General features: G+C 37.2%; 3 protein-coding genes across 5 annotated transcripts in view; all 3 read left to right on the top strand.

The window, feature by feature from the left end:
• Positions 1–6,900, top strand: part of LOC111435100 (shaggy-related protein kinase epsilon) — a 7,593-nt gene extending 693 nt beyond the window's left edge. The window contains exons 2-13 of the mRNA XM_023072434.1: positions 3,226–3,408; positions 3,483–3,575; positions 3,736–3,795; positions 3,943–4,215; positions 4,649–4,723; positions 4,801–4,857; positions 4,991–5,131; positions 5,237–5,287; positions 5,376–5,471; positions 5,552–5,635; positions 5,742–5,844; positions 6,582–6,900. Of these exons, the coding sequence (XP_022928202.1) occupies positions 3,292–3,408; positions 3,483–3,575; positions 3,736–3,795; positions 3,943–4,215; positions 4,649–4,723; positions 4,801–4,857; positions 4,991–5,131; positions 5,237–5,287; positions 5,376–5,471; positions 5,552–5,635; positions 5,742–5,844; positions 6,582–6,664 (1,233 nt within the window). The 5' untranslated portion in view covers positions 3,226–3,291 and the 3' untranslated portion in view covers positions 6,665–6,900. The remainder of the gene's footprint in view (positions 1–3,225; positions 3,409–3,482; positions 3,576–3,735; positions 3,796–3,942; positions 4,216–4,648; positions 4,724–4,800; positions 4,858–4,990; positions 5,132–5,236; positions 5,288–5,375; positions 5,472–5,551; positions 5,636–5,741; positions 5,845–6,581) is intronic.
• Positions 6,901–8,582: 1,682 nt separating this feature from the next.
• On the top strand, positions 8,583–15,495 carry LOC111435094 (DNA (cytosine-5)-methyltransferase DRM2-like). Of its 3 annotated transcripts, none has more exons than XM_023072428.1 (10): positions 8,583–8,840; positions 10,010–10,058; positions 10,209–10,334; positions 10,608–10,707; positions 10,817–10,863; positions 11,165–11,281; positions 11,369–11,468; positions 13,051–13,145; positions 13,305–14,039; positions 14,890–15,495. In XM_023072428.1, the coding sequence occupies exons 2-10, from the start codon at positions 10,056–10,058 to the stop codon at positions 15,322–15,324; spliced, it is 1,758 nt and encodes a 585-aa protein (XP_022928196.1). In that variant the 5' UTR covers positions 8,583–8,840; positions 10,010–10,055; the 3' UTR covers positions 15,325–15,495. The 3 variants fall into 3 exon arrangements, with proteins under 3 accessions (XP_022928196.1, XP_022928195.1, XP_022928197.1); XM_023072427.1 differs by having other exon boundaries at positions 10,003–10,058; XM_023072429.1 differs by lacking the exons at positions 8,583–8,840; positions 10,010–10,058 and having other exon boundaries at positions 10,262–10,334; positions 10,660–10,707.
• Positions 15,496–16,886: 1,391 nt separating this feature from the next.
• Positions 16,887–22,242, top strand: LOC111435093 (DEAD-box ATP-dependent RNA helicase 14-like). Its single transcript, XM_023072426.1, has 9 exons — positions 16,887–17,027; positions 17,781–18,113; positions 18,696–18,851; positions 19,066–19,134; positions 19,654–19,923; positions 20,343–20,693; positions 20,882–21,159; positions 21,309–21,668; positions 21,757–22,242. Exons 2-9 carry the CDS (start codon positions 17,811–17,813, stop codon positions 22,046–22,048), a joined length of 2,079 nt encoding a protein of 692 aa, XP_022928194.1. The 5' UTR covers positions 16,887–17,027; positions 17,781–17,810; the 3' UTR covers positions 22,049–22,242.
• The last annotated feature ends 442 nt before the right edge of the window (positions 22,243–22,684 follow it).

Below are 22,684 nucleotides of genomic sequence, written 5' to 3'. Positions count from 1 at the left end.
CAATAGAACAAAGTTTTTAAGAGATTTAAGTTCTCAACTAGAGGTTTGGACTAGAAACAGCCTTGGAGGGTGTGTCTAAATATCCCATGTCCTTATCTTATCATTAAGCATCTGATGACTGATGGCTAAGAATGATTGTACTTCAATGTGATTTGTGGTTGAGATTTATCAGATGAGTGGGGTGCTCTAATAAACCGAAGTTAATTTATATCACAGCAAGCTTTGAATGTAGCTAAAAGTGGATATCTTAGTGACTATTTGAGAAGGGTTCGGTGTTCATTTGTAAGAATGGATAGGAATTTGAATATAATTCCATTTAGATTAGAACTTAGAAGTGGAGAAGATGTTTAGGGACAAGATCTCCATCTGTAGGAACGTTTTAGGGTGAAACCTAAAGAAAAATCATGCAGGCTTCAGCTTGAAATGAACAATACTGATATGTCGTGGAAATATGGTGTAACAGCCCAGATGTTGTCCTTTTTGGGCTTTCCCTTCAAAGTTTTAAAACGTCGATATGTCGTGGAAATATGGTGTAACAGCTCAGATGTTGTCCGTCGTGGAAATATGGTGTAACAACTCAAATGTTGTCCTTTTTGGGCTTTCCCTTCAAAGTTTTAAAACGTGTCTGCTAGGAAGGAGGTTCCACACTCTTATAACGAATGGTTTGCTCCCCTCTCCAACCGACGTGGGATCTCACAATCCACCCCTCTTGGGGGCCAGCGTCCTTGCTGGCACACTACCCAGTGATTGGCTCTAATACCATTTGTAACAGCCCAAGTCCCCGCTAGTCGATATTGTCCTCTTTGAGCTTTCCGTTTTAGTATCTCCCTTAAAGTTTTAAACACATCTGCCACTCTCCCTCAAGGTTTTAAACACATCTGCCACCGGAAGTTTCCACACCTTTATAAGGAATGACCTGTTTGAAACCAAGTCTTGAAGTTTTCCATTCAATTCTTGCCTCTTTTCTTTGTAAACTTCTCGAAGGTCCATATAGGGACATTGTAAAGATCCCCTTGATGCAATCTCCCAAGCAATGTATTGAAGCCCATTGTATAGAGTGACGCCTTCAAAGTAATAGAGAACTCTTAATATCTGTAAGGGATGTCTCGTCTATCTTGCAAATCTAAAAAATGGCTTGAGGCATCCAACTTCAATGAATGGCCAGATCTCTAGATCTTGACCGAGATTTAGACAACTCAATCCTTGATTGAACAGAGGTTACATTATTGTTAAAATTTAAAAATTTGTATGGATAATACTAAGAACTCCTTTCACCCCCTTCACTTTTCTTCCTTGCCCTCTCCTTTCACATTCCATCTCAAGATTTTCATAACAACCTCGAATCCCTATCCAAACTCTCCATGTCAAAACCTAGACAGTTTTACTAAAAGAGAAGATTTTTGAGTTTTTTGATTGCTTCATTCCATCTCTTTTACGGCCAGTCCTTTGTTTTGGATTTTTCTCGGAAATTCTATCAAGATGCCTATTAGGTGGTGAAGTGCTGGAGCATTGCTCCAGTCACATGGGTTGGTCAAGAAGCGAGCCAACAAGAGGAGTCTGCAAAAGGGAGCAAGTTACAATAAAAGAACTCCAATGCCAAAGAGAGGGATTGAATTGATTACACTTTAATCCTCCTTGAAGAACTTGTCCTCTTTGTTCTCCACTTTTGATAATGAAATTACTACTTGGTTTCTTATCAAAAAGACGAAAAAGAAAGAACAATGGACACACTAAGCGCTTCTTCTATTCCTCTCGAGCCAAATAAACTAGATGAAAGCAAAGCATGTTACTCGCCACAAATGGTGCCCTCTTTTTAAACGAGGGCGGAGAACGAGCCACTTTCATATGAAGGCTGTTTTTTTTTTATTAGAGAGAACATCACATGGATTGATGCTACATTTTTAGCCACCTTTGTGCAATTGATTAGTTTGCCCCATTGGGACTTTCCACAGCAAACTTGTCAAACCGTTCTAAAAAAACAAAACTCTACCTAGCTGTCTCTTCTATCACTATGGGCACTGGTACTGTTATAAATGTCATAAATATAGTAAATGGTTACAAATTTGTTGTAATTTTGACGAAAACTACGAATTTAGAATATATTTAGCTGTAAAATCACTTCAAAACTACAAATTTAGAACATCTTTAGCTTTAAAATCACTAGAATTTATATTTTCTTCTAATTTTGTTATCAAACTAATTTTAACCGTGATTTGTTTTTTTGTAAAGTTTAAATACAAGTTTTCTGCCTCTATGCAAATTAATTTGTTATTCTTTTAAATTTATTGCAGTTTTTTTTTTTTTTTCGTTAATGTATTCTAAAACTAGATTAGACACGTACGAGTTCATTCTCTGGAAGTTGTATGAGGTTCTAGCAAAGGAAACTTCGACCGCTTCCGGAGAAGGCCTACAACCTAACCCATTGTAGCGTCTTGGAACACTTTTTGGGTTGTTCCACATTACGGAGAGGCAAATGTGGACTTTTCCAAGGGAATCTTTTCTTTCCCAGAAAAGGACTCGGCACTAGGCAAACCCCTTCCCTCTGATTCATTGGGCTTCCAAAATTTTATTGCAGCTCTTCAGGAGAGATGACCATCATTGGAGGCCAATTTCCCGCATTAACGGCCTCAGATTTTTTAACAATACCACTTGTAGTGTAGCTTATTGGTCTTTTTGTTCTTGTATGTCAACTTGTACTCCTCCATCCATTTTAATGCACCACAATTTTGACCCCCCACCGTCCCAGTTATTACCAATAGCGTTAAGAATGTCCTCTTCACGTATTTAAGGGCATGTCCCTCAACCTTCTCCGACAACCAAGCCGGATTCATTTGACCATGGAACTTCAGATCCATGCTTCGAATTTCAAAGGAGGATCCTCAATTGTGCACAAGCATTTGTTCAGGGATCGAGCTTCAGTAAGGATGGGATAATTATACTTTGTAGTGATACTGTTTAATGGTTACTCTGATTTGCATGTCAAAAATTAAAAGTTTCCTACGTTCCCAAGGCTAAAGTTAGGCATAGTGGTAAAGTTATTTGGATTCAACTAAGGGGTCTTAATTTTAAAACCTTTTGGAACGAGCAATTTGAGATATTCAATATCTCAATTCCACACCAGTTAGTTTTTTTTCTGGCCATCACAGGGAATTCCTATATAAGTGTTTTGCATGCGTAAATTCTATTTAATTGTTTTCCTGAATACCCCGTTTTCACAAATTGCAGGCAAGGATTTGCACAGACTGTGCTTCATAAAGATCATATTGGTGATTTTTACCAGTTTAGCATATTATGGCATCTTCTGCTGGGGGTCCAGTTGGAAAACCCAGTAGTGCTATTCCATTATTTGCTGATAAACTTCCGGAGGAGATTAATGAAATGAAGATCAGAGATGAGAAGGTTGAAAAGGTTAGCCTCTTAGAGCGAATAGCGGTTTTAGCATAAAAATTCTCTCTGCTTAATGCATCATTATCCACCTTCAGGAGATGGAAGCGACAGTGGTTGATGGAAATGGTACAGAAACTGGACATATAATTGTAACTACCATCGGTGGTCGAAATGGTCAACCCAAACAGGTGAACACTATAAACCTGCTGCTTTTTACCGTCAATGAATATGCTGATAGAATCGAACTAACCATTTGCACCTGTTGAGACTGCCGCATCTTAGGATTTGTAATGCCTTCGTAATACTAGACCTGTTTGACAATTTAGTTTTATGTGATCTTTGTGACAGACAATAAGTTACATGGCAGAGCGAACAGTTGGACAGGGATCCTTTGGTATTGTATTTCAGGTAATGGTTCAATTGCAAACTGTGAACTTCTGTAACTCCGATAGTTTTCTGGATGAGGCTGTGTGGAAACTCTTTAACTAATATAAATTGACAAGTTTTTTTAGGACAAATCGGATTTGTTTATGGCTTTTACGACTTCATTTGCAGGCTAAGTGCCTAGAAACTGGAGAAACTGTTGCTATCAAGAAGGTTCTTCAGGATAAGAGATATAAGAACCGTGAGCTGCAAACGATGCGCCTTCTTGATCATCCTAATGTTGTTTCTCTCAAACACTGCTTTTTTTCCACAACGGAAAAGGATGAGCTGTATCTTAATCTGGTGCTCGAGTATGTACCCGAGACAGTTTACCGAGTAATAAAGCACTACACCAAGGCAAATCAGCGGATGCCTCTCATATATGTCAAGCTCTATGCCTATCAGGTGGTTATCCATACTGTTTCTAAGATTTAAATGACTTCTGCATTTCCTTTTATTTTTTGTGTACGAGCTAGCTTTGAATGTGAACAGATAATTGGTTCATTTATGCAATTTTAGCGGTGGTACGTTTAGAACCACATCAATTTGTATAGAAAACTAGAGATATTCTACAAAGATTTACAAGGTGAAGAAATTTCTGGTACCATCCTCCATAGCGTTCATCTTTCTGGGGTGCCTGAGGGATTTTTTTTGCGTCTTCCATGCTCTATAAACTATCATATGTAAAAGATCTTCCCCGTATTTCAAGCAACGAATAATCATTTTGCTGACTGTTCCTAATTTAAAATGGCCAGAATTGTTCCAAGAAATCTATCTTGAAATTATGAAGGAAGTGTGGACAGATTCTAACTTGAGGCTTCTCTTGGTATCTCAACAGATTTGTAGAGCTCTAGCCTACATTCATGGAGGAATAGGAGTATGCCATAGGGACATTAAGCCACAGAATCTACTGGTTTGCTTTAAAAACTTTATGATTTTTTTGTTCTTGTAGTTATTTGAAAGCTACTTGCTGATAAGGTTGTTGTTCAGGTTAACCCACATACACATCAGGTCAAGCTGTGCGATTTTGGAAGTGCAAAAGTTCTGGTAGGGTCTTCTTTTGAGTGTGATCTCTCGACAATGCAGATATTCTTTTTAGTAGTGGGTCTATGATGTTGCTTCTATTCGTTATTTTTGTGCATAATGCTTATTTTGCTTCCTTTTCACTCATTATTATCAGGTGAAAGGCGAGCCAAATATATCATATATTTGCTCTCGTTATTATCGAGCACCCGAACTAATATTCGGGGCTACTGAATACACTACCGCAATTGATATATGGTCTGCAGGCTGCGTTCTTGCCGAGTTACTTCTTGGACAGGTACCTCTTTCTCATTCTTTCCCAAGCAGGGAAGGATCAGAAGATTCTCTTTTCCTCCCTTCCTGTCTCTTCTCTCTCTCTTACGGGCTTGCTTAAATCTTGTAGCCTCTCTTTCCTGGTGAGAGTGGCGTCGATCAGCTGGTCGAAATAATCAAGGTTAATTACCTGACTTCATTCTTAAGAGAATAAGTTGCTATTTCATGAATTACAGTTCCCTTTTAGTTGAAATACTCTCTTTGTATAGGTACTTGGGACTCCTACCCGTGAAGAAATCAAATGTATGAACCCAAATTATACTGAGTTTAAGTTCCCACAAATCAAGGCTCATCCCTGGCACAAGGTAAGTTAAGTACATTTGTTCTCAAAATGCATCACTTATTTTTTATGTTTTCGGTTTGCCAATCTTCTTTTCCCCTGCAGATATTTCACAAGCGCATGCCACCAGAAGCAGTGGATCTTGTCTCAAGACTCCTCCAGTATTCTCCAAATCTTAGGTGCACTGCTGTGAGTGTTTTCCTTTCCTTATGAGCTACCTCCTTCTCACGCATCATCACGATTGATGATGAGAAATTGTTATCTGCTCCTGATATGTATTTTACAATGAAAACAGTTAGAGGCTTGTATCCATCCCTTCTTTGATGAACTCCGGGATCCCAATACTCGTCTTCCGAATGGGCGCCCCCTGCCTCCGCTCTTCAACTTCAAACCCCAAGGTTTTCTTTCTTCCTTGTCAATTTATTATTGGTCTGTTCATACATCTGTGTGCAATGATTTAGTTCGTACTCCTTGAAATATAACAATGTTTTAACTAATAACTTATTAGCCTAAATATCTTAAAGTGAAGGAAATCGACGACCTCTTAGAATCTAAAAACAATGATTGTTCGAGCCTAGTTTGATAACCGTTTGGTTTTTTGAAATTTAAGCTTTTAAACATCACCTCCACCCGTGGAGTTCTTTGTTTTGTTATCTACCCGGAATGTTTCAATATCCCAGCTAAGTTTTAAAAACTAGAAAAAGTAGTTTTTGAAAACTTGTTCCTTTTTTTAGAATTTAGCCAAAAATTTGAATTTTTCTTTAGGAAAGAAGAAAAACTATTGCAAAGAAATTGTGAGTTACAATCTCAGTTCTCAAAATCTAAAAACACAAAAGATCAAATAGTTATGAACTGAGACTTAAAAACTTTTTTTTTTTCTTTATTAGCATAAGAATTTCCGCTTCATGCACTGAATTGATGCATTCTCATTGAAACTACATGAACTAATTCAGTAATGAAACAAAAATGTAGTATCAGAGTGAAAAGTTGAACACTGACAATGTTACCGGAACTGTAAGTGCAGAAGTATATATACACATATATATGTATGTATATATCTTTTAAGCTATTATGAACATCTAAAGATTTTCTGAATAATGTTATTGAATATGGTGTGTTGGCATGAGATCTGCAGAGCTGAAAGGCGCAACTTTGGAGCTTCTCTCTAAGCTCATTCCAGAACATGCTCGGAAGCAGTGCTCTTTCCTTGATTTTTAGATCAAAATGCAAAGTAAATGATATTTTCCTCGTCCGACAGGTATGAAAATCCTTGAAAATGTAACTGTATGTCTGTGAACATCAATTGTAATGCATTGTTATTAGGAAAAAAATTTATGGAGGATTAACGCTGCTTGTTGATGTGGGTCGAATGTTGGCTATTGAATTAACTGTTCACTAGGATTATGACTTTTCTGGCTTAAAAATGATTAGACTGCTGGCCTATATTTGAATGATGTATCGCTTCGTCGAGTATAAGGTGGCTCGTGCGGGTAGATTGATTTATTTTGAATGGTAAGGAACGACGTACCCATCTAATAGGCTGGTCAATCTCCAAGATCTTATCGACTAGCAAACTTGGGGATGACTATGATTATCATTATTGAAGGTTTACTATTGAAGGCTCGTGCGGGTAGATTGATTTATTTTGAATGGTAAGGAACGACGTACCCATCTAATAGGCTGGTCAATCTCCAAGATCTTATCGACTAGCAAACTTGGGGATGACTATGATTATCATTATTGAAGGTTTACTAATGAACTCTAGAAACCATCTTTCTTTTACGACCAAATCAACCAAACTTAGTCGACCGCAACATGTGACATGTATTGATTGAACTGGAGGAACTTTTATTGATTGAATTGATCCACGGAGTTAGATCTTTTTTTTTTGGTAGGAATTTATGCTAACTGTCCTTTTGTTTTTTATTGTTCAAAGATGTTTGGGAACTAGGATGAAAATTAATTTTGCACTTGTGATTTGGTATTGGATGCCTTCCCTATTTTTATTATTCTTTTTACATCTAGGTTTAAATATTATTTTGGGTCGATGTACTTTCGACTTTTTTTTATTTCAGTCTTTTTATACTTTTAACGTTTGTCTATTTTTGAGTCGATGTATAGTAAGAGGTGCTACTAGTTTTATGAATGCTGACTTATGCTCGTTTTACAAATCTTAAATTTGTTATTAGTTTCTTTGGAAATGTTTTATGAGATAAATTTCATGCCAACGTGTCTCTCTCGTATGAATGCATGCTAGTTGTCGTTTAATACGTAACGAAGGAGTCAAAGTGAGCTTAGTTTATTGTATTTAGTTATGTATTAAGTTCAAATTTTTATATCATTCATTTATAGCAATAAAAAATAATAATAAAGGCATAAAAAAATTATTTTTTAAGTATTTTTTTTTATAAAAAAAAAACTAATGTTTTAACCTTCCAATACCCTCCCCTAATTAAAAACGAAATTTGTCGACTTTCATGATTAATAACAAGTTTGTAGAATTTGAAACTCTTGAAAATGTAATTGAAATTATTTTTCGTGATTTAAAAAAAAAAATATGCTATTAGGTTTAGTTGTGACTGTCTCGACTCATTTGAGGTTTTTTTTTATATACACAAAAAAAAATACCGAAACCTATCATTTTATTACAAAAAAAATTTATAGTTTCATATTTTTACGTTAACAAAAGTTTCAAAATGACATAAATAATGATAATAATCGATTATCTTAACAATAAACTTACTACTAAAGCTAAATAATTCTTTAAATATAGGATGCAAAATAAATTTAATAATTTTTTTTTTTAATTTATAATCTCATATTTTTATATAATTTAACTAATATTAATAAAAATACGTAAATAAATACTAAAAAAGCAACATTTTTACATTTTTTTTTTTCTTAATTTTTTTCAAAAATTAAAATAATTAAAATTGACGACATTCAAATATTTTTAAATTGGGTCGAAACCGTGCTTTAAAAACTAATATATGAGGAGACAATTTACAATCCGAACAATTAGAGTATAGTGTCATAAATTCTGACAATATAAAGTCTGACCGACCTGACCCCACCCATAAACAATCTTATTATATAAGGAATATTTTAAATAATAAAATAATTATCAAACGAAACCCTAATCCAATTCAACTCAATCAGGATGAGTTTGATGTACTTCACCATAGTTAGGAAGTGAAACTGAAGTAGGCCAATCTCAAGATTCTCCACGGCGGAAGACCTCAAAATCTCCTCTCCTCTCCTTTGATCGACGGTATCATAAATGATTCTCTGATTCTCTCCGGCGGCCATCTCTCCGCGCTTCTTCACTTTTAGAAGCGTGGTAGAGAGATTTTGCATTACTATCACAGCATTTTCTGCGTTTCATTTCTCTCAGGTACGATTTTTTTTCTCCAATGTTCGTTTCCGAATTCTCTAGATCTAGAAAATTTGTGCTGTTCGACGGTCTTGTAGTTTGTGTGCTTCGATTGCTCGTAGAAAATACGAAAGGATTGGATTGGATTGGATTGGATTGATTTTGCATGTGAGATTTCGAAGTCTTTGAGTGATTTGAATGATCGGATGCTTGTGAAATGGGGCTCGTATCGTACTCGTATTGTTTTTCGGATCTTTTCATTGATTTCCATCGAAAACTGGACGTTTGATCGGTTAGGGCTGGGGAGAGAAGACGAAGAAGTGTTCTTAGGGAGAATAGGGAAAAAAAGTGTAATAAAAAGAGTTTTTTTTTTAATTATTATATTAATTTTATTTATTTTTTTATATAATTAACTTAATTAAAAATAATTTATATCAAGGGTATAACTCAAATAGTTGGATGAATTCATGGGTTTAAAAGTATATATTTTTACTTAAAATATAGCATATTTTCATATATCTTTTTTAATTTATAATTACTTTTTGATGATTTACTCTCTAAAAGTTCTTGGAGGTACTAATATTATTTCAATGTTCGACAATAAAAAACTAAAATTACGTCGGTTAGTTTTTGAAAATTAAGCTTATAAACATTACTTTTGCCTATGAGTTTCTTTGTCGGGTTGTGAAAATTAAAAAATTTAAGCCCCATTTGACGACCATTTGGTTTTGTGTTTTTGAAAATTAAGTTTAAAACACTACTTTTACGCTCGGTCTAGTTTTGTAAACTAAAAAAGTTTTGTTTTTGGAATTTGACTAAGAATTAACATAGAAATCATGATGCAAAAATTGTAGGAAAGCGAGCATAATTTTCAAAAACTAAAACGAAAAAAAATGGTTATCAAATGGGGTCATAGTTTTTAAAAACGCGTTTTTGTTTTAAGAATTTTACTAACAATTTAAACCGTTACGAAAACCGTCGTAGAAAATTGCGAGAAAGCAAACATAAATTTCAAAGAGAGAAAACTAAAACCGAGGCCTCATTTTGATAATCATTTGGTTTTTGAAAATTGGAGTTGTTTCTCATCAATTCTCTACAATGAGTTCATCGTTCTTAACAATGCGTTTTTCGACGTCCTATTCATTTGATGTCCGTATCTCTTGCCTATTTTTTGTTGTGTTGGTTTGCAGCTTAAAGGCTCATCTACCACCAAATCATTTCTACCAGAATATAAGAATGGTACGTTGTCTCAACTTTGTCGAAGAAGTTTAGATGTATTACATACTCGAAACACAGTGTGGGAGACGTGGCTTGTACGAGTATATATACGCAGTTATATTTATTTTTGGCTGTTTGGTTTACTTTGTCCGTTATTTTGTCGATGTGTAGGCTGGTGACGATTGCGGTGTTGAAGTTGATAAGATTGACTGGGACACTGAAGATGAGCTTGAAATTGAGAGTATACCTTTAGCCTCTCATGCGAGTTTGACATTTCCTAGTGTTGAGGCAAATATGGTATGTCATGTCTACATTTGTAGTGAAGCTTGTGTGTGGTGCGTCTTTCCGTGATTGATCGGTGGTAATTTACTGCGTTCGATGATGCTGAACTGTATGAATAAAGTAATATGGCGCATGTTATCTTTACATACTAAATAGTTTTCGAGCTAGTTTGTCGTTTTGTTCGATTTCAACACCGTGATATGGCGCGTGATATTATCGTTTTAGCTTAGATGAAAGTATTGGATTTTGTTGCATAAATAACTCTACTCTATTTTTTCCCCTACGAAGGCAAGCTCATCTGCAGGTCCCTCCAACTCTAAGATAGTTGATCATTTTATAGGAATGGGATTTTCTGCAAAAATGGTCACGAAAGCTATCGAGGAAAATGGTAACGTTATTTGTTTATTTAATAATCTTTTAAGAAAAGAAACATGATTTTTGTTTATTGTGGGAAAAAAAAAAGTGCCTGCTTAATTTTGTTTTGATGGATTATCCAGGAGAGGAGAATACTAATTCTATACTCGAGACCCTCCTCACATTGTCGGTGAGTTTCTCCAATGATGACGTACTAAGTCGTCAAAGTTGGTTTATTGTAATTGTTTTCTCTATACGTGATATGTTCGTTCCCCGTCAAAAGACTGTAGTCGATGTAAGTGAATGTCTCACGTGTAGCATATCATGCAATGGAAACATGTGAACTTTCAAATTTTCTTGGCCTAATGAACTGGATTTCAATTGTTTAGAAGATTATCGAGATCTCAACCAGTTGTTTCATAAGATACTCGAAGATCTTCGAATAGAACTAGAAGTCAATATGTTGAATTAATTTCTTCCTCCTCTTGCAGGCTCTTGAAAACTCTCCTCCAAAGCAGCAGCATGTTGATACCGACGAGTCCTTTTCGGAATATGAAGGAAGCTTTCTGGATGATTTTACTGATCTAGACAGTGATTCTGAAAATGAGGTTGTTAGATTTTCTTCGATTTCGTAGTAATTTCGTGAACGTGTCTTTGCAACTCAGTATATCATGATACTTTGGTCCATCATGTAGGGGCCTGCAAAACCTGTATCTGATGTTGACAACAAATTGATGTTCTTGGTGGACATGGGGTACTCCGAAGATGAAGCTCATGCAGCAATAGAGAGATGTGGTTAGTACCTCTCTGTAGGCTTTTTAAATCTATAATATCTAAGCATGACATCTCTAGGTTCTAAAATTAGTTGCATTCCTCTAGCAAAGCTTTGCTTTTGGGATTCTTCCCAGATGTAATCTTGTATGTTTTCTATGGGATAAGAAGATTAACTCTTCGTCACGCTTTGTGTTATTGTTGGGGACGTGTCGTTTAAGATTTGGTAGGAGAAAACCTTGTTGTTACTTAACAATATGTCCATGATGATTGGTGTGATCATCATAGAAGCTTTGGTTCTACCTTGATATATAGATTTTCAATCAAGCATTGAATGGATGTCTCAGAGCCTCAGAGCCCCGAATGGGAGTGGACACCGGGCAGTGTGCCAGCAAGGACACTGAGTTCGAAGGGGGTGGATACCGGGTGGTGTGTCAAGAAGGACGTTGGGCCCAAGGGGGGTTGAATGTGAGATCCTACATCGATCGGAGAGGGGAACAAAACATTCCTTATAAGGGTGTGGAAACCTTTACCTAGCAGACGTATTTTAAAACCTTGAGGGGAAGCCTAGAAGGGAAAGTCAAAAGAGGATAATATCTATTAGCAGTGGGCTTGGGCCGTTACGGGCCGTTACAAGAGTTTTTGAGGAAGGCAAGGAAAAAAAGTTGCATAATTTCTATATAGCATAGGAACAATCTCGATTATGTGGGGGCCCTATGCCTTTCAAGTTTGAGAATGCATAGTTGGTTGATTTTATTGAGTGGAGTCCTATTGATCAAGGCAAGCTGCCTCCCTTGAGGTCGATTTTATCGAAGAAAAGGTGGGGAAGGCTATACAACACCTAAGCTCTGACAAAACTCCAAGACCAGATGGTTTTACCTTAGAATTTTTAAAAAAATGTTGGAACATTTTAAGAGATTTGAAGATGCGCTTTGAGAGTTGGTTAGATTTGGTTTTTCGTAATGGGGGGTTTGTATATTGAACTTTTATAATTACTAGTGTGAGACCCCACATTAGTTGGGGAGGAGAACGAAACATTCTTTAGAAGGGCGTGGAAACCTCTCCCTTGCAAACACGTTTTAAAAACCTTGAGGGAAAGCCTGAAAGGGAAAGCCCAAAGAGAACAATATCTATAGCGGTGGGCTTGGGCTATTACAAATGGTATTAGAGCCAAATACCGGACATACAAATGGTATTAGAGCCAAATACCGAACGAGGTGGTGTGCCAGCAAGGACGCTAGGGGGCAGATTGGGAGGTCCCACATCAATTGGAGAAGGGAACGAGTGTCAGCAAGGATGCAGGGCTCCGAATTGGGGTGGGGGAGGAGAACGAAACATTCTTTATAAGGGTGTGGAAATCTCTCCTTAGTAGACGCGTTTTAAAAACCTTGAGGGAAAGCCCAAAATGGACAATATCTGCTAGTGGTGGGCTTGAGCGGTTACAACTAGCTTTGTCTCATTCTTTCGGATGGGGTCCTTTCTTGTATTTAGTGTTCGAGCTTTATTAGTTGCTTTGTTTTTTTTTTTTTGCATGAACTTGTACATTCTTTTATATTTCTCGAGTTTCATATATATATATATAAGAATACATTTTTCAACATTGCAGGTGCGCATTCCTCAATTGCAGAGCTGACAGATTTTATTTCTGCTGCTCAAATTTCAAAGGCTGCAGATGTTCTTCTCGGTGATCTCCCGGATAGGGTAACTTTTTCTATCCTATCAAATTCTTTGTTTTAAAGCTCTCCAGACATTATAACAAAAAAAGAAACCGCTTAAACGTCTCGCTGAAATTAATAGAGACCGTATCACATCGATAATTTCATTTCAATAGAACATATTTTTGCTTGATTATTTGAACAGCCGAAGCCGAAGAATCTCGATGGCTGCAGTAAACTCAAAAAAAGAAGGCATTATGATTACAAGGCATGGAAAAAGAAAAAACCGAAATGCTTTGATGACGACGACGAGACGATTCGTTTGCCAAATCCAATGCTCGGGTTTGGGGTACCCAATGAACTGTGTCCTACAGTTCAGAGAAAGCTTCCAGAGGCAGCCATTGGACCTCCCTACTTTTACTACGAAAATGTGGCACTCGCTCCAAAAGGAGTGTGGAATACGATTTCCCGCTTCTTATATGATGTCGAACCCGAATTTGTTGATTCCAAACATTTCTGTGCTGCTGCAAGAAAAAGAGGCTATGTTCATAATCTCCCAATACATAACAGATTTCCTCTCCTCCCAATGCCTCCTCACACTATACATGAAGCATTCCCTTTAACAAGGAAGTGGTGGCCTTCATGGGATACTAGAACACAATTAAATTGTTTACAAACTTGCATTGGAAGCGCTCGACTGACCGACAGAATTCGCAAAGCTCTTGAAGATTACGATAGCGAACGTGATCCACCATTGACCGTGCAAAAGTTTGTCTTAGATCAATGTCGGAAATGGAATTTGGTTTGGGTTGGAAAAAATAAGGTCGCCCCGCTCGAGCCTGATGAAGTCGAAATGCTTCTCGGATTCCCCAAGAACCATACTAGAGGAGGTGGAATCAGTAGAACAGACAGATACAAGTCTCTTGGCAATTCATTCCAGGTACCTATCTCTTCATTCTCTTCTTTGTCTTATCATCTTGGATCGCTCTGAATTTCCTTTCAAATATTATTGATTGCTCAGTGCTCGAACTGCATCGGTATTATTATTATTTTGGTTAAGATACCGCTTTGGTCCCAATACTCTGGTACTTGTTCTGTTTTTGTTTTTGTACTTTCAAATGTCCAAATATACGTTCAATAAATCTTAAAATTAGTCTCCGTATTAGCTAAATGTTACCTTTTCCAAAGAAAGGAAGTCGTGAAAAACGTTGGGACTACTTACTAACTATAAGGACTAGTTTTAAGATTTAATGATTGCTCTGAATTGCCTTTCGAATATTATTGATTGCTCAGTGCTCGAACTGCATCGGTATTATTATGATTTTGGTTAAGATACCGTTTTGGTCCCAATACTTCGATACTTGTTCTGTTTTAGTTTTTGTACTTTCAGATGTCCAAATATACGTTAAATAAATCTTAAAATTAGTCTCTGTATTAGCTAAAACGTTGCCTTTTCCAAAAAAAAAACGTAGGGACTAACAATAAGGACTAGTTTTAAGATTTAACGAACGACATTTGATAGTATAAGGATCAAAATGGATTGAGACCGAAAGGACGGAGACCAAATGGATATCTTAACCAATATTTTTTTTATAATTGGGTATCAAACAGAGATCACTTCTGGAGTTACATTGAACTCATGGCCTGCTCCTGTCCCACTAGGCTTGGTGGGAGGCTTTGCCCACGACCAGCCAAGCAAGGATTTCAAACGACCAAGTCTTCCACGGTTTAGGATGTTTTGGTTGTGTGATATCTTACAAGGTATTTGGCTACAACTTTTGTTGTTTCAGGTCGACACGGTGGCGTACCATCTCTCGGTCTTGAAGGACATGTTCCCAGGTGGAATCAACCTCCTGTCTCTCTTTTCTGGTATCGGAGGTGCAGAAGTGGCACTTCATCGTCTAGGCATCCCTCTTAAAAACGTTGTCTCGGTCGATATTTCAGAAGTGAACCGAAACATTGTGCGAAGTTGGTGGGAGCAAACGAACCAAAAAGGGACTTTGATTGATCTTGCTGATGTGCAAGAGCTAGATGCAGATAGGTTACAATATTATATGAACCTATTTGGAGGTTTCGACCTCGTGGTCGGAGGGAGCCCTTGTAATAACCTTACAGGTAGCAATAGGTACACTCGGGACGGACTCGAAGGCAAAGAATCCATCTTGTTTTACGACTACTTTAGAATCTTAGACTTGGTCAAGTGTATAGCCACCAAAACTGAATAATTTGATTGTACAGCAAGCTACTCCCATCTTTCAACGGTCAAAAAACATGCTATTTTATAGAACAAAGGTAACCTTGTTTCAGTAAATAATTAACTGTTGGAAGATGAGGCTTTAATCCCATCATTGTTTGGCCATTGAAGGCTGCTGTATTGTTATCTCTACATTTATTTTTATACAACAATTTTATGCTTTCATTACATTATATTAATATATATATATATATATAGTTTTATATTAATATACCGTGTCGTGTTATGAATTTAATTTATTTTTGTGGTTTCGGATCTTCGCAACGGAGCTTGTACTACTTATTTATTTTAAGATTACATTACATTGTGGTTGAAGGTTACAACTTTAGCGGTATAAAGTCATGTTGTAAGTAAATCATCGCACCTACGGTCCAACCAATTGGGAGAGAATCAATAGATTCCTTTTCGGGAGCGATTCATCTTTCCCGAACGTAGCATACAACTCTTTGTTGTACTGCGCTCTCCAAGTGTGCTTGTTTCCCCTTCTTCCTTACCATGTCAAGTTTTTGTGAAATAACTCCGATGAGAAGAAAAAAGGTGTTAAGAAACCCTCCTGGCCCAACTCTCCTGATCTCCGTGGAAGAAAGGAAAAAGAATTTCACGTTCTTTCTTTCACTTTCGAGAAGGGAGGATTAAGAAAGTTCTATTGATCGGAGTTTCTCCAAACCTCCGGGAAAAGTATGAAAAAAAAGGCTCGAATGGTACGATCCCTCTGTCACCCCATAATGAAAGAAGCGATCTCGTAGCAGAATGAAAGGGGTAATCTCGTAATTCTTGGTCTGTGAAGATACGTTGTTAGATGCTCCATTTTATTTACAATTGTATGTAGTTTATAGAATGCTTAGCATGATTTTTCTTATAATTAAAAAAATAAATAAAAATTTAAAATAAATTGAATACCCAAAAAAAATGTAAAAAGTGATTTTAATTTAGGAGCATTAATGATATATTTAAAATTTTATAGGTATTTTTTTATTTTTTTTAATAGTAAAGAATATTAATGAAAATTTTCAAGCAATTTGAAAGTAGCTCTTAAAATTTTAAAGATATTTTAAAATAAAGACGATTTTCGGCTTTTTTTAAGATGGGAATGCTACTTTCGCTCGAACTCAAGAACTAAACTTAAGTCATTGCTCATTCCCGCTCATGCTTGCTATAACAATTCCTTACGAGAGGCTCTACTAGACCTGTCTAAAAGAAGAAAAGATGCACGAGCCACTGCTTCCTCATACACTATTAGAATCTCGTACTTGGCTACCCAGCGTTTACCGTGAGCACGATAACTGGTACACCACAGGTGCGTCATTCTCGGTCCTCTCGTACGATAGAGGAAGAATTTGAGAATCGTGAAACGTATACTCTTTGATTAACGAGTTTTTTTTTTGGTAAGGAGCCAGATCGGTGGATTTTGCCAAATTAATAAAAATAAAATATTTTAACTTTGAATGAACCAGAGTTGAGAATAGCTTAACCATGGTTAGAGTGAACGCGGTGGCTGCTGCCAGACGTCCGGTTTCTATAAATAGCAGTCGATTCCCCAATTTTGGTTCTCCCGTCTCTCTACGCTTCTGTGTCATTGGAAGCGTGGTAGAGAGAGAGAGATAGAGCGACAACGCATCGCTATCTCTTCGTTATTTAGATTCGTTTTCATCCACCCGGCCTCATATTTCTTAGGTAATGATTCGTTATTGCCGAATTTCTTTTCTTAATTCGCAGATCTAGCGGTTTTCGCTTCCTTCTTGGTGCTGTTTTGATTGTTTAGGGTTGCGTTTTTTCTGGGGTTTTTGTTCGGGAAGTTCATTTGTTGAGTCTCGTGGAAGGGGTGAATCATGTTGCATGTGCTGTTTTGTTGTTCACTTGTAATGAGTTCTGGAGAATTTTAGTCCTTGTATCCGTTTTGCGTTCATTTTCGTCTTCATTTCTAGAATTTGGCATGTTCTGTAGGTTTTCATGTGATTAGATTTCTCTTTTCAAGCCTCAACCCGTTTTAGGGCTTGGCTGAGGCCCCGAGACAGGTTGATTTCGAATCCTTTTGGTTCTCCCTGTGTTTTCTTTTGTGCATTAGCTCAGATTAAGGATTGAGCCTTTTCTAGGTTTTTTTTTTTTTTTTTTTTTAAGAAAATGGTTTTTCTTTTCTGAATTGCCATCGGGAGAACAGTATGGTTGATTTTGCAGACTCGATGGTTATATCCTCTGGTAACATAGTGATTGTTGGTTATGGTGGCCGATGGTGATTGTTCGAACTCTTGTAATCGTACAGTTAGTTCAAAAGTTCTCCAATAATTCGGGCAAGCAAGTTTTTCTTTTTTTGGTAGTTGTGGTTTGGTATTATTAACGTGCATAGTTATGAAGAAAGTAAATTTTCATAGTTGTCTATATGAAGTGTGTACGGTTTTCTCAACTTATTCTTTGCCTTTTTCTTTTCAGTCTTTGAGTTATATTTTCCGTTTCCTTGTTATGGCGGCCACTGCAACTGCTGTCTCTGTTGAACCACGATATGCACCCGAGGATCCAACCCTCCCCAAACCATGGAAAGGTTTAGTTGATGGGAAGACTGGGTATCTTTACTTTTGGAATCCAGAAACTAATGCCACCCAATACGAGAGACCTGTGCCTGCTGCTCCCCTGAATTCATCAATAGGGTCTATTAGTTCTTCGGTTCAAATTCAAAAGCAAGCCCCAGGCCACTCTTATTATAACAATTTCAATGAAAACAATGATAAGTACGGAAGAAGTGTCCATGAGGCACCGAAACACGAGGTAGAGTCCAATATTAGTTCTCTTTTTTATTCTATTAAAAAAGAAAATATTAATTTGTTAGAATCTTCTTCCTCCATGATCCTTCTGGTACTGAAACTTTTGTGGCCACTAGGACCAACTCTTTTTTTTTTTTGTTTTTGTTTAATGTTTTTCCATTTTTTTCCCTTGGGCTTCCTTCTCTTGGTATCAAAATTAAATTTCTATGGGAAATTGGCCTTACAGTGCTTTTGGTTTACGTTTTGTTCAAATTTTTATTTGTTTATTTATTTTGCTTTATAACAAGAGATGTCATCATTTTTTTTTTTTTTTTTTTTTTTTTTTTGCTTCTGTATTCTGATTCCAACTTGCATACTAATGTCCTTAGAATATCTTTGTATGGTTGAATATTATTATTCAATAAATCAAGTGAAGTTTATAAATTTGAGGACTTGAAAAGTTCTGCTCAACTCATTTCTTGGAATGATTTTGGATGTCATTTTGGCTCTTTAACACAAAACAAATTCGGGCAAGCCTATTAGATTGAATGTGTAATGAGTATTATGTATTAAATCATATGATTGATGTGACCCAATTTTACTTCAGGTAGCAAGGAGTGAGACATTTCATTCAAAAGGTACCTCAAATGGAACACCTAGTACTGGGCATGGAGGAACACAGTTGAAAGTGCATAGACCATCAGATGCAGGAAGTGGTTTATCTGCTGAGGCTTATCGTCAACGACATGAAATAACTTTTTCGGTGAATGCTAATTTCAAAGTCTTTTAAAGTAGCCACTAAAATTTGTACTTATTTTTTCTTAGAGCTGATTAGATTTTTCTGCTTGTTTTTTTTTTTAAATAATTTGTTTGATATTATCTTGATCATCTATCCTTATTTACACAAGCCAAATTTCTTGATGTTCATATATTAGTTATTTGAGTAAAATTAACCGTTCTGTTAATTCTTTTCATAGGGAGACAATGTGCCACTGCCATTTACATCATTTGAAGCCACTGGTTTCCCACCTGAGATTCTTAGGGAGGTACTTTCCACTTTGCTCTATGCCTTTGTTGATAAATCTTTGTAGAATATCCACAGCTGACAATTCAGTAGGAATGTTCAGCAATCTAAAACAAATATTTCTGCTCAAAGTTAAGTGGTTACTGGGGTCATGTTAATTTTTTTCGTCACCTGTACTTTTTTTGTCGCAGGTGCGATATTTGCTCCTGGGAGGAGCTAATGTCGTACGCTGTGGGGCCCTCTTTGTTTGGGGGCTTTAATTTGGCGTGCCCTTTTATGGTGGACCAATTTGTGGGAAGGGCTTTCCGAATCACCCATATTTGCAGCCGGGACTGCCGTTGGTGATGATTCAGTCTTCCACTAAGTTCATACGAAAGAAGAGGCCTCCTCCTTCTGCTGCTTGCAATCAGCAAGCATTTGCCGCATGCATATGGGGGATGATGCTTCTTCTGGAGTTAGTGTATTCTTCTAAAAATCGAAAAATGCAAAACCAACCAGATATTTTGAAGCCTCCTCTGCTTAATAGGGGTGACTTTTCCAGGTACATAATGCAGGGTTCTCTGCTCCAACTCCAATTCAAGCGCAGTCATGGCCAATTGCTCTTCAAAGTAGGGATATTGTAGCTATTGCTAAAACTGGCTCAGGGAAAACTCTTGGGTACTTAATACCAGGTTTTATTCATCTCAAGCGCATTCGAAATGATCCTAAGCTAGGTCCCACTGTTTTGGTGTTGTCGCCAACAAGGGAGCTGGCAACACAGATTCAAGATGAAGCTGTGAAATTTGCGAGGTCATCCAAAATCTCATGTGCGGTATGTTCATTCTATGCTAGTTTATCCATTTTCTCCTGGTTTTCATGCTGGCTAATTTCACGCCTAGAACGTATTGTACATATTGTTGTGCAGTGCACTGAATTGGCTTTAATTAAGTGCTTTCTCCAGAAAAAAAAGATTTTATAGTAATGACATGCTTTTCGAATCTCTTTAATAATAAGCAATACAATGTTAAATATTTGGAGGAACACTTTGGAACACGAACATGCTGCAATTTGTTTGATGCATTTCCTGTAGACCTGGTTCTAGAAGCACCCCATGATCTTGTTTGTCTTTAGCTTCTTTTTTACTCCTCTCTTATCAGTTTGTAACTGCTAAGCCTGCTGAAATGGGATTAATAATATTATATCCCTCTTTTGGACGCAAATTACTCAAATTCTCTTACTTGTGATTTGAAGTGTATATATGGAGGAGCACCAAAGGGTCCACAATTGAGGGATATTGACCGTGGAGTAGATATTGTCGTTGCAACTCCTGGTCGTTTGAATGATATTCTTGAGATGAGGAGAATCAGTCTCCATCAGGTTTCTTATCTTGTACTAGACGAGGCTGACCGAATGCTGGATATGGGATTCGAACCCCAGATAAGAAAGATCGTAAAGGAGGTTCCTGCTCGCCGGCAGACCCTAATGTACACAGCTACTTGGCCAAAAGAAGTCCGAAAAATTGCGTCAGACTTACTCGTTAATCCTATTCAAGTCAATATCGGTAATGTCGATGAGCTTGTTGCCAACAAGGCAATCACTCAGGTATGAACTTAACTGTACCTGGTTTCAATATTTGGGAACAGCTTTCTATTAGTCGACTTATTATCGATGAAACCGCTGCATTATTAGTATTTTCATATGTTCTTTAAATATAATTTGTGGGGATTTGTGCTTGAATTGGCTAAAATTTGAGAATTTTGACATCTATATTTCCTCGATCTACCTTGTAGCATATTGAAGCATTAGCGCCTTTGGAGAAGCATAGACGATTGGAGCAGATATTGAGATCTCAAGAACCAGGATCTAAAATAATAGTTTTCTGTTCTACAAAAAAAATGTGTGATCAACTTGCTCGCAACCTTACTCGCCAGTTCGGAGCTGCTGCAATCCATGGAGACAAATCCCAAGGCGAGAGAGATCACGTTCTCGGTCAATTTCGCACTGGGAGGACTCCCATACTCGTTGCTACTGATGTTGCAGCTCGTGGATTGGATATTAAAGATATCAGGTTTGCATTGATGTATATAGTTCATTTTCTATATATTTTTTAGGTTGATTGCAAAATGAATTATAATTTAGGCTTTCTATAATCAATAGCCGAACTGGTTCTATGCGTCGTATGATCGTATCTCGGTTGAAATGCCTACTTCATTACAGGGTTGTTATCAACTATGACTTCCCGACCGGAGTGGAGGATTATGTCCATAGGATTGGTCGAACCGGAAGAGCAGGTGCTACTGGTATTGCTTACACGTTCTTTGGCGAGCAGGACGCTAAGTATGCTTCAGATCTGATTAAAATTTTGGAGGGAGCTAACCAGCAAGTCCCATCGCAGCTTCGAGATATGGCTTCTCGAAGTTATGGAATGGCCAAGTTTAGGCGTTGGGGTTCTGGCTCTGACGGGGGTCGTGGTGGGCGCAATTTTTCGAGTTCTGGTGGGCGGGGTGGGCGTGGTTCGTCTTTCTTTTCTTCTGCCAAGCCCGAACGAGGTGGTGGTGGCTTTGACTCACGTGAGAGGTACTAAATTGTTTCGAGTACATCAGGGGAACAACTCTAAAGAAGGTCCTGGTGATGTTTTAATGGGTTCATTTTTTTTTCGTGACAGGTCTGATTTTGGATACAACCGTGCTCGCAGTCGGAGTCCTCCACGAGGTTTTCACAATCGTAACATTCCACCTCGGGGAAATGAAAATGGTAGTAAGAACGGTACTGCAAACTGGAGCCGAAGTCGAAGCCGAAGCCGAAGTCCTAACCGTTTCAACCGGGCTCCTGCAGTACGTGAACGTGAACGTGAACGTGAACGGTCTCCAGTGAAGGTGAACGGTGGAGGATACGAAAAGAGTACTCGGCCATATCCTCGAGAAGAAGACGAGGAGGGCATGATCCGACAAGATTGAGTAAGGGCAGGAGTTGTGTTAGTGTGCCTGAATCCTCTGATATTTGATCAATCAGGCCTTATTATTATTATTATTATTTTATTAATCTTTGAGGAGGGTTGGAGGGGAGTTGTTTTGAATTCAAATACAAACATGTTATGAACTGTAATCGGACTTAAATTGTATATGTACTCACACTTACATTTTAATTCTAATTTTTTCTTTTCTTTTTCACTTTAGTATAAACTTACATATGAACAGTAGATGTTTTGGTCATGTTTGTCTAAGACGTGTTGTTAAGGGTCGCACGTTCATCCCGAACCTTCTTTACTTCATCTTTCTCATTATTCTTGTGTCAATACAAGGGTGTATGATCGGTTACTAAAATCATGTTTACAACCGTCAAAGCTAAAAATGATGTGACTAGTTGTCAATTTTTTCCACGGTTGTGTGCTATCAAAGTGGTCGTTGTTGGTTATTCGTTTTTGGCTTATAACATTGTTTTCTTCAAAATTGTTTTCAACGTATTTTTATGTTTTCTAAATTATTTCTCTTAAACGTGACTCGAGACTTGAACATACGTTAGTTAATCTTTTAACTTAAATCGTATTAGAAAAATAAGAAACTTGGGGGTTTTATATTTTCTTTCTTCTCCTT

Source organism: Cucurbita moschata, unplaced genomic scaffold, assembly GCF_002738365.1.
Source record: "Cucurbita moschata cultivar Rifu unplaced genomic scaffold, Cmos_1.0 Cmo_Scf00048, whole genome shotgun sequence".
Taxonomy (NCBI): Eukaryota; Viridiplantae; Streptophyta; class Magnoliopsida; order Cucurbitales; family Cucurbitaceae; genus Cucurbita; species Cucurbita moschata.
Note: the sequence above shows the minus strand (reverse complement) of the source record. Positions and strands in the feature narration are given on the sequence as shown.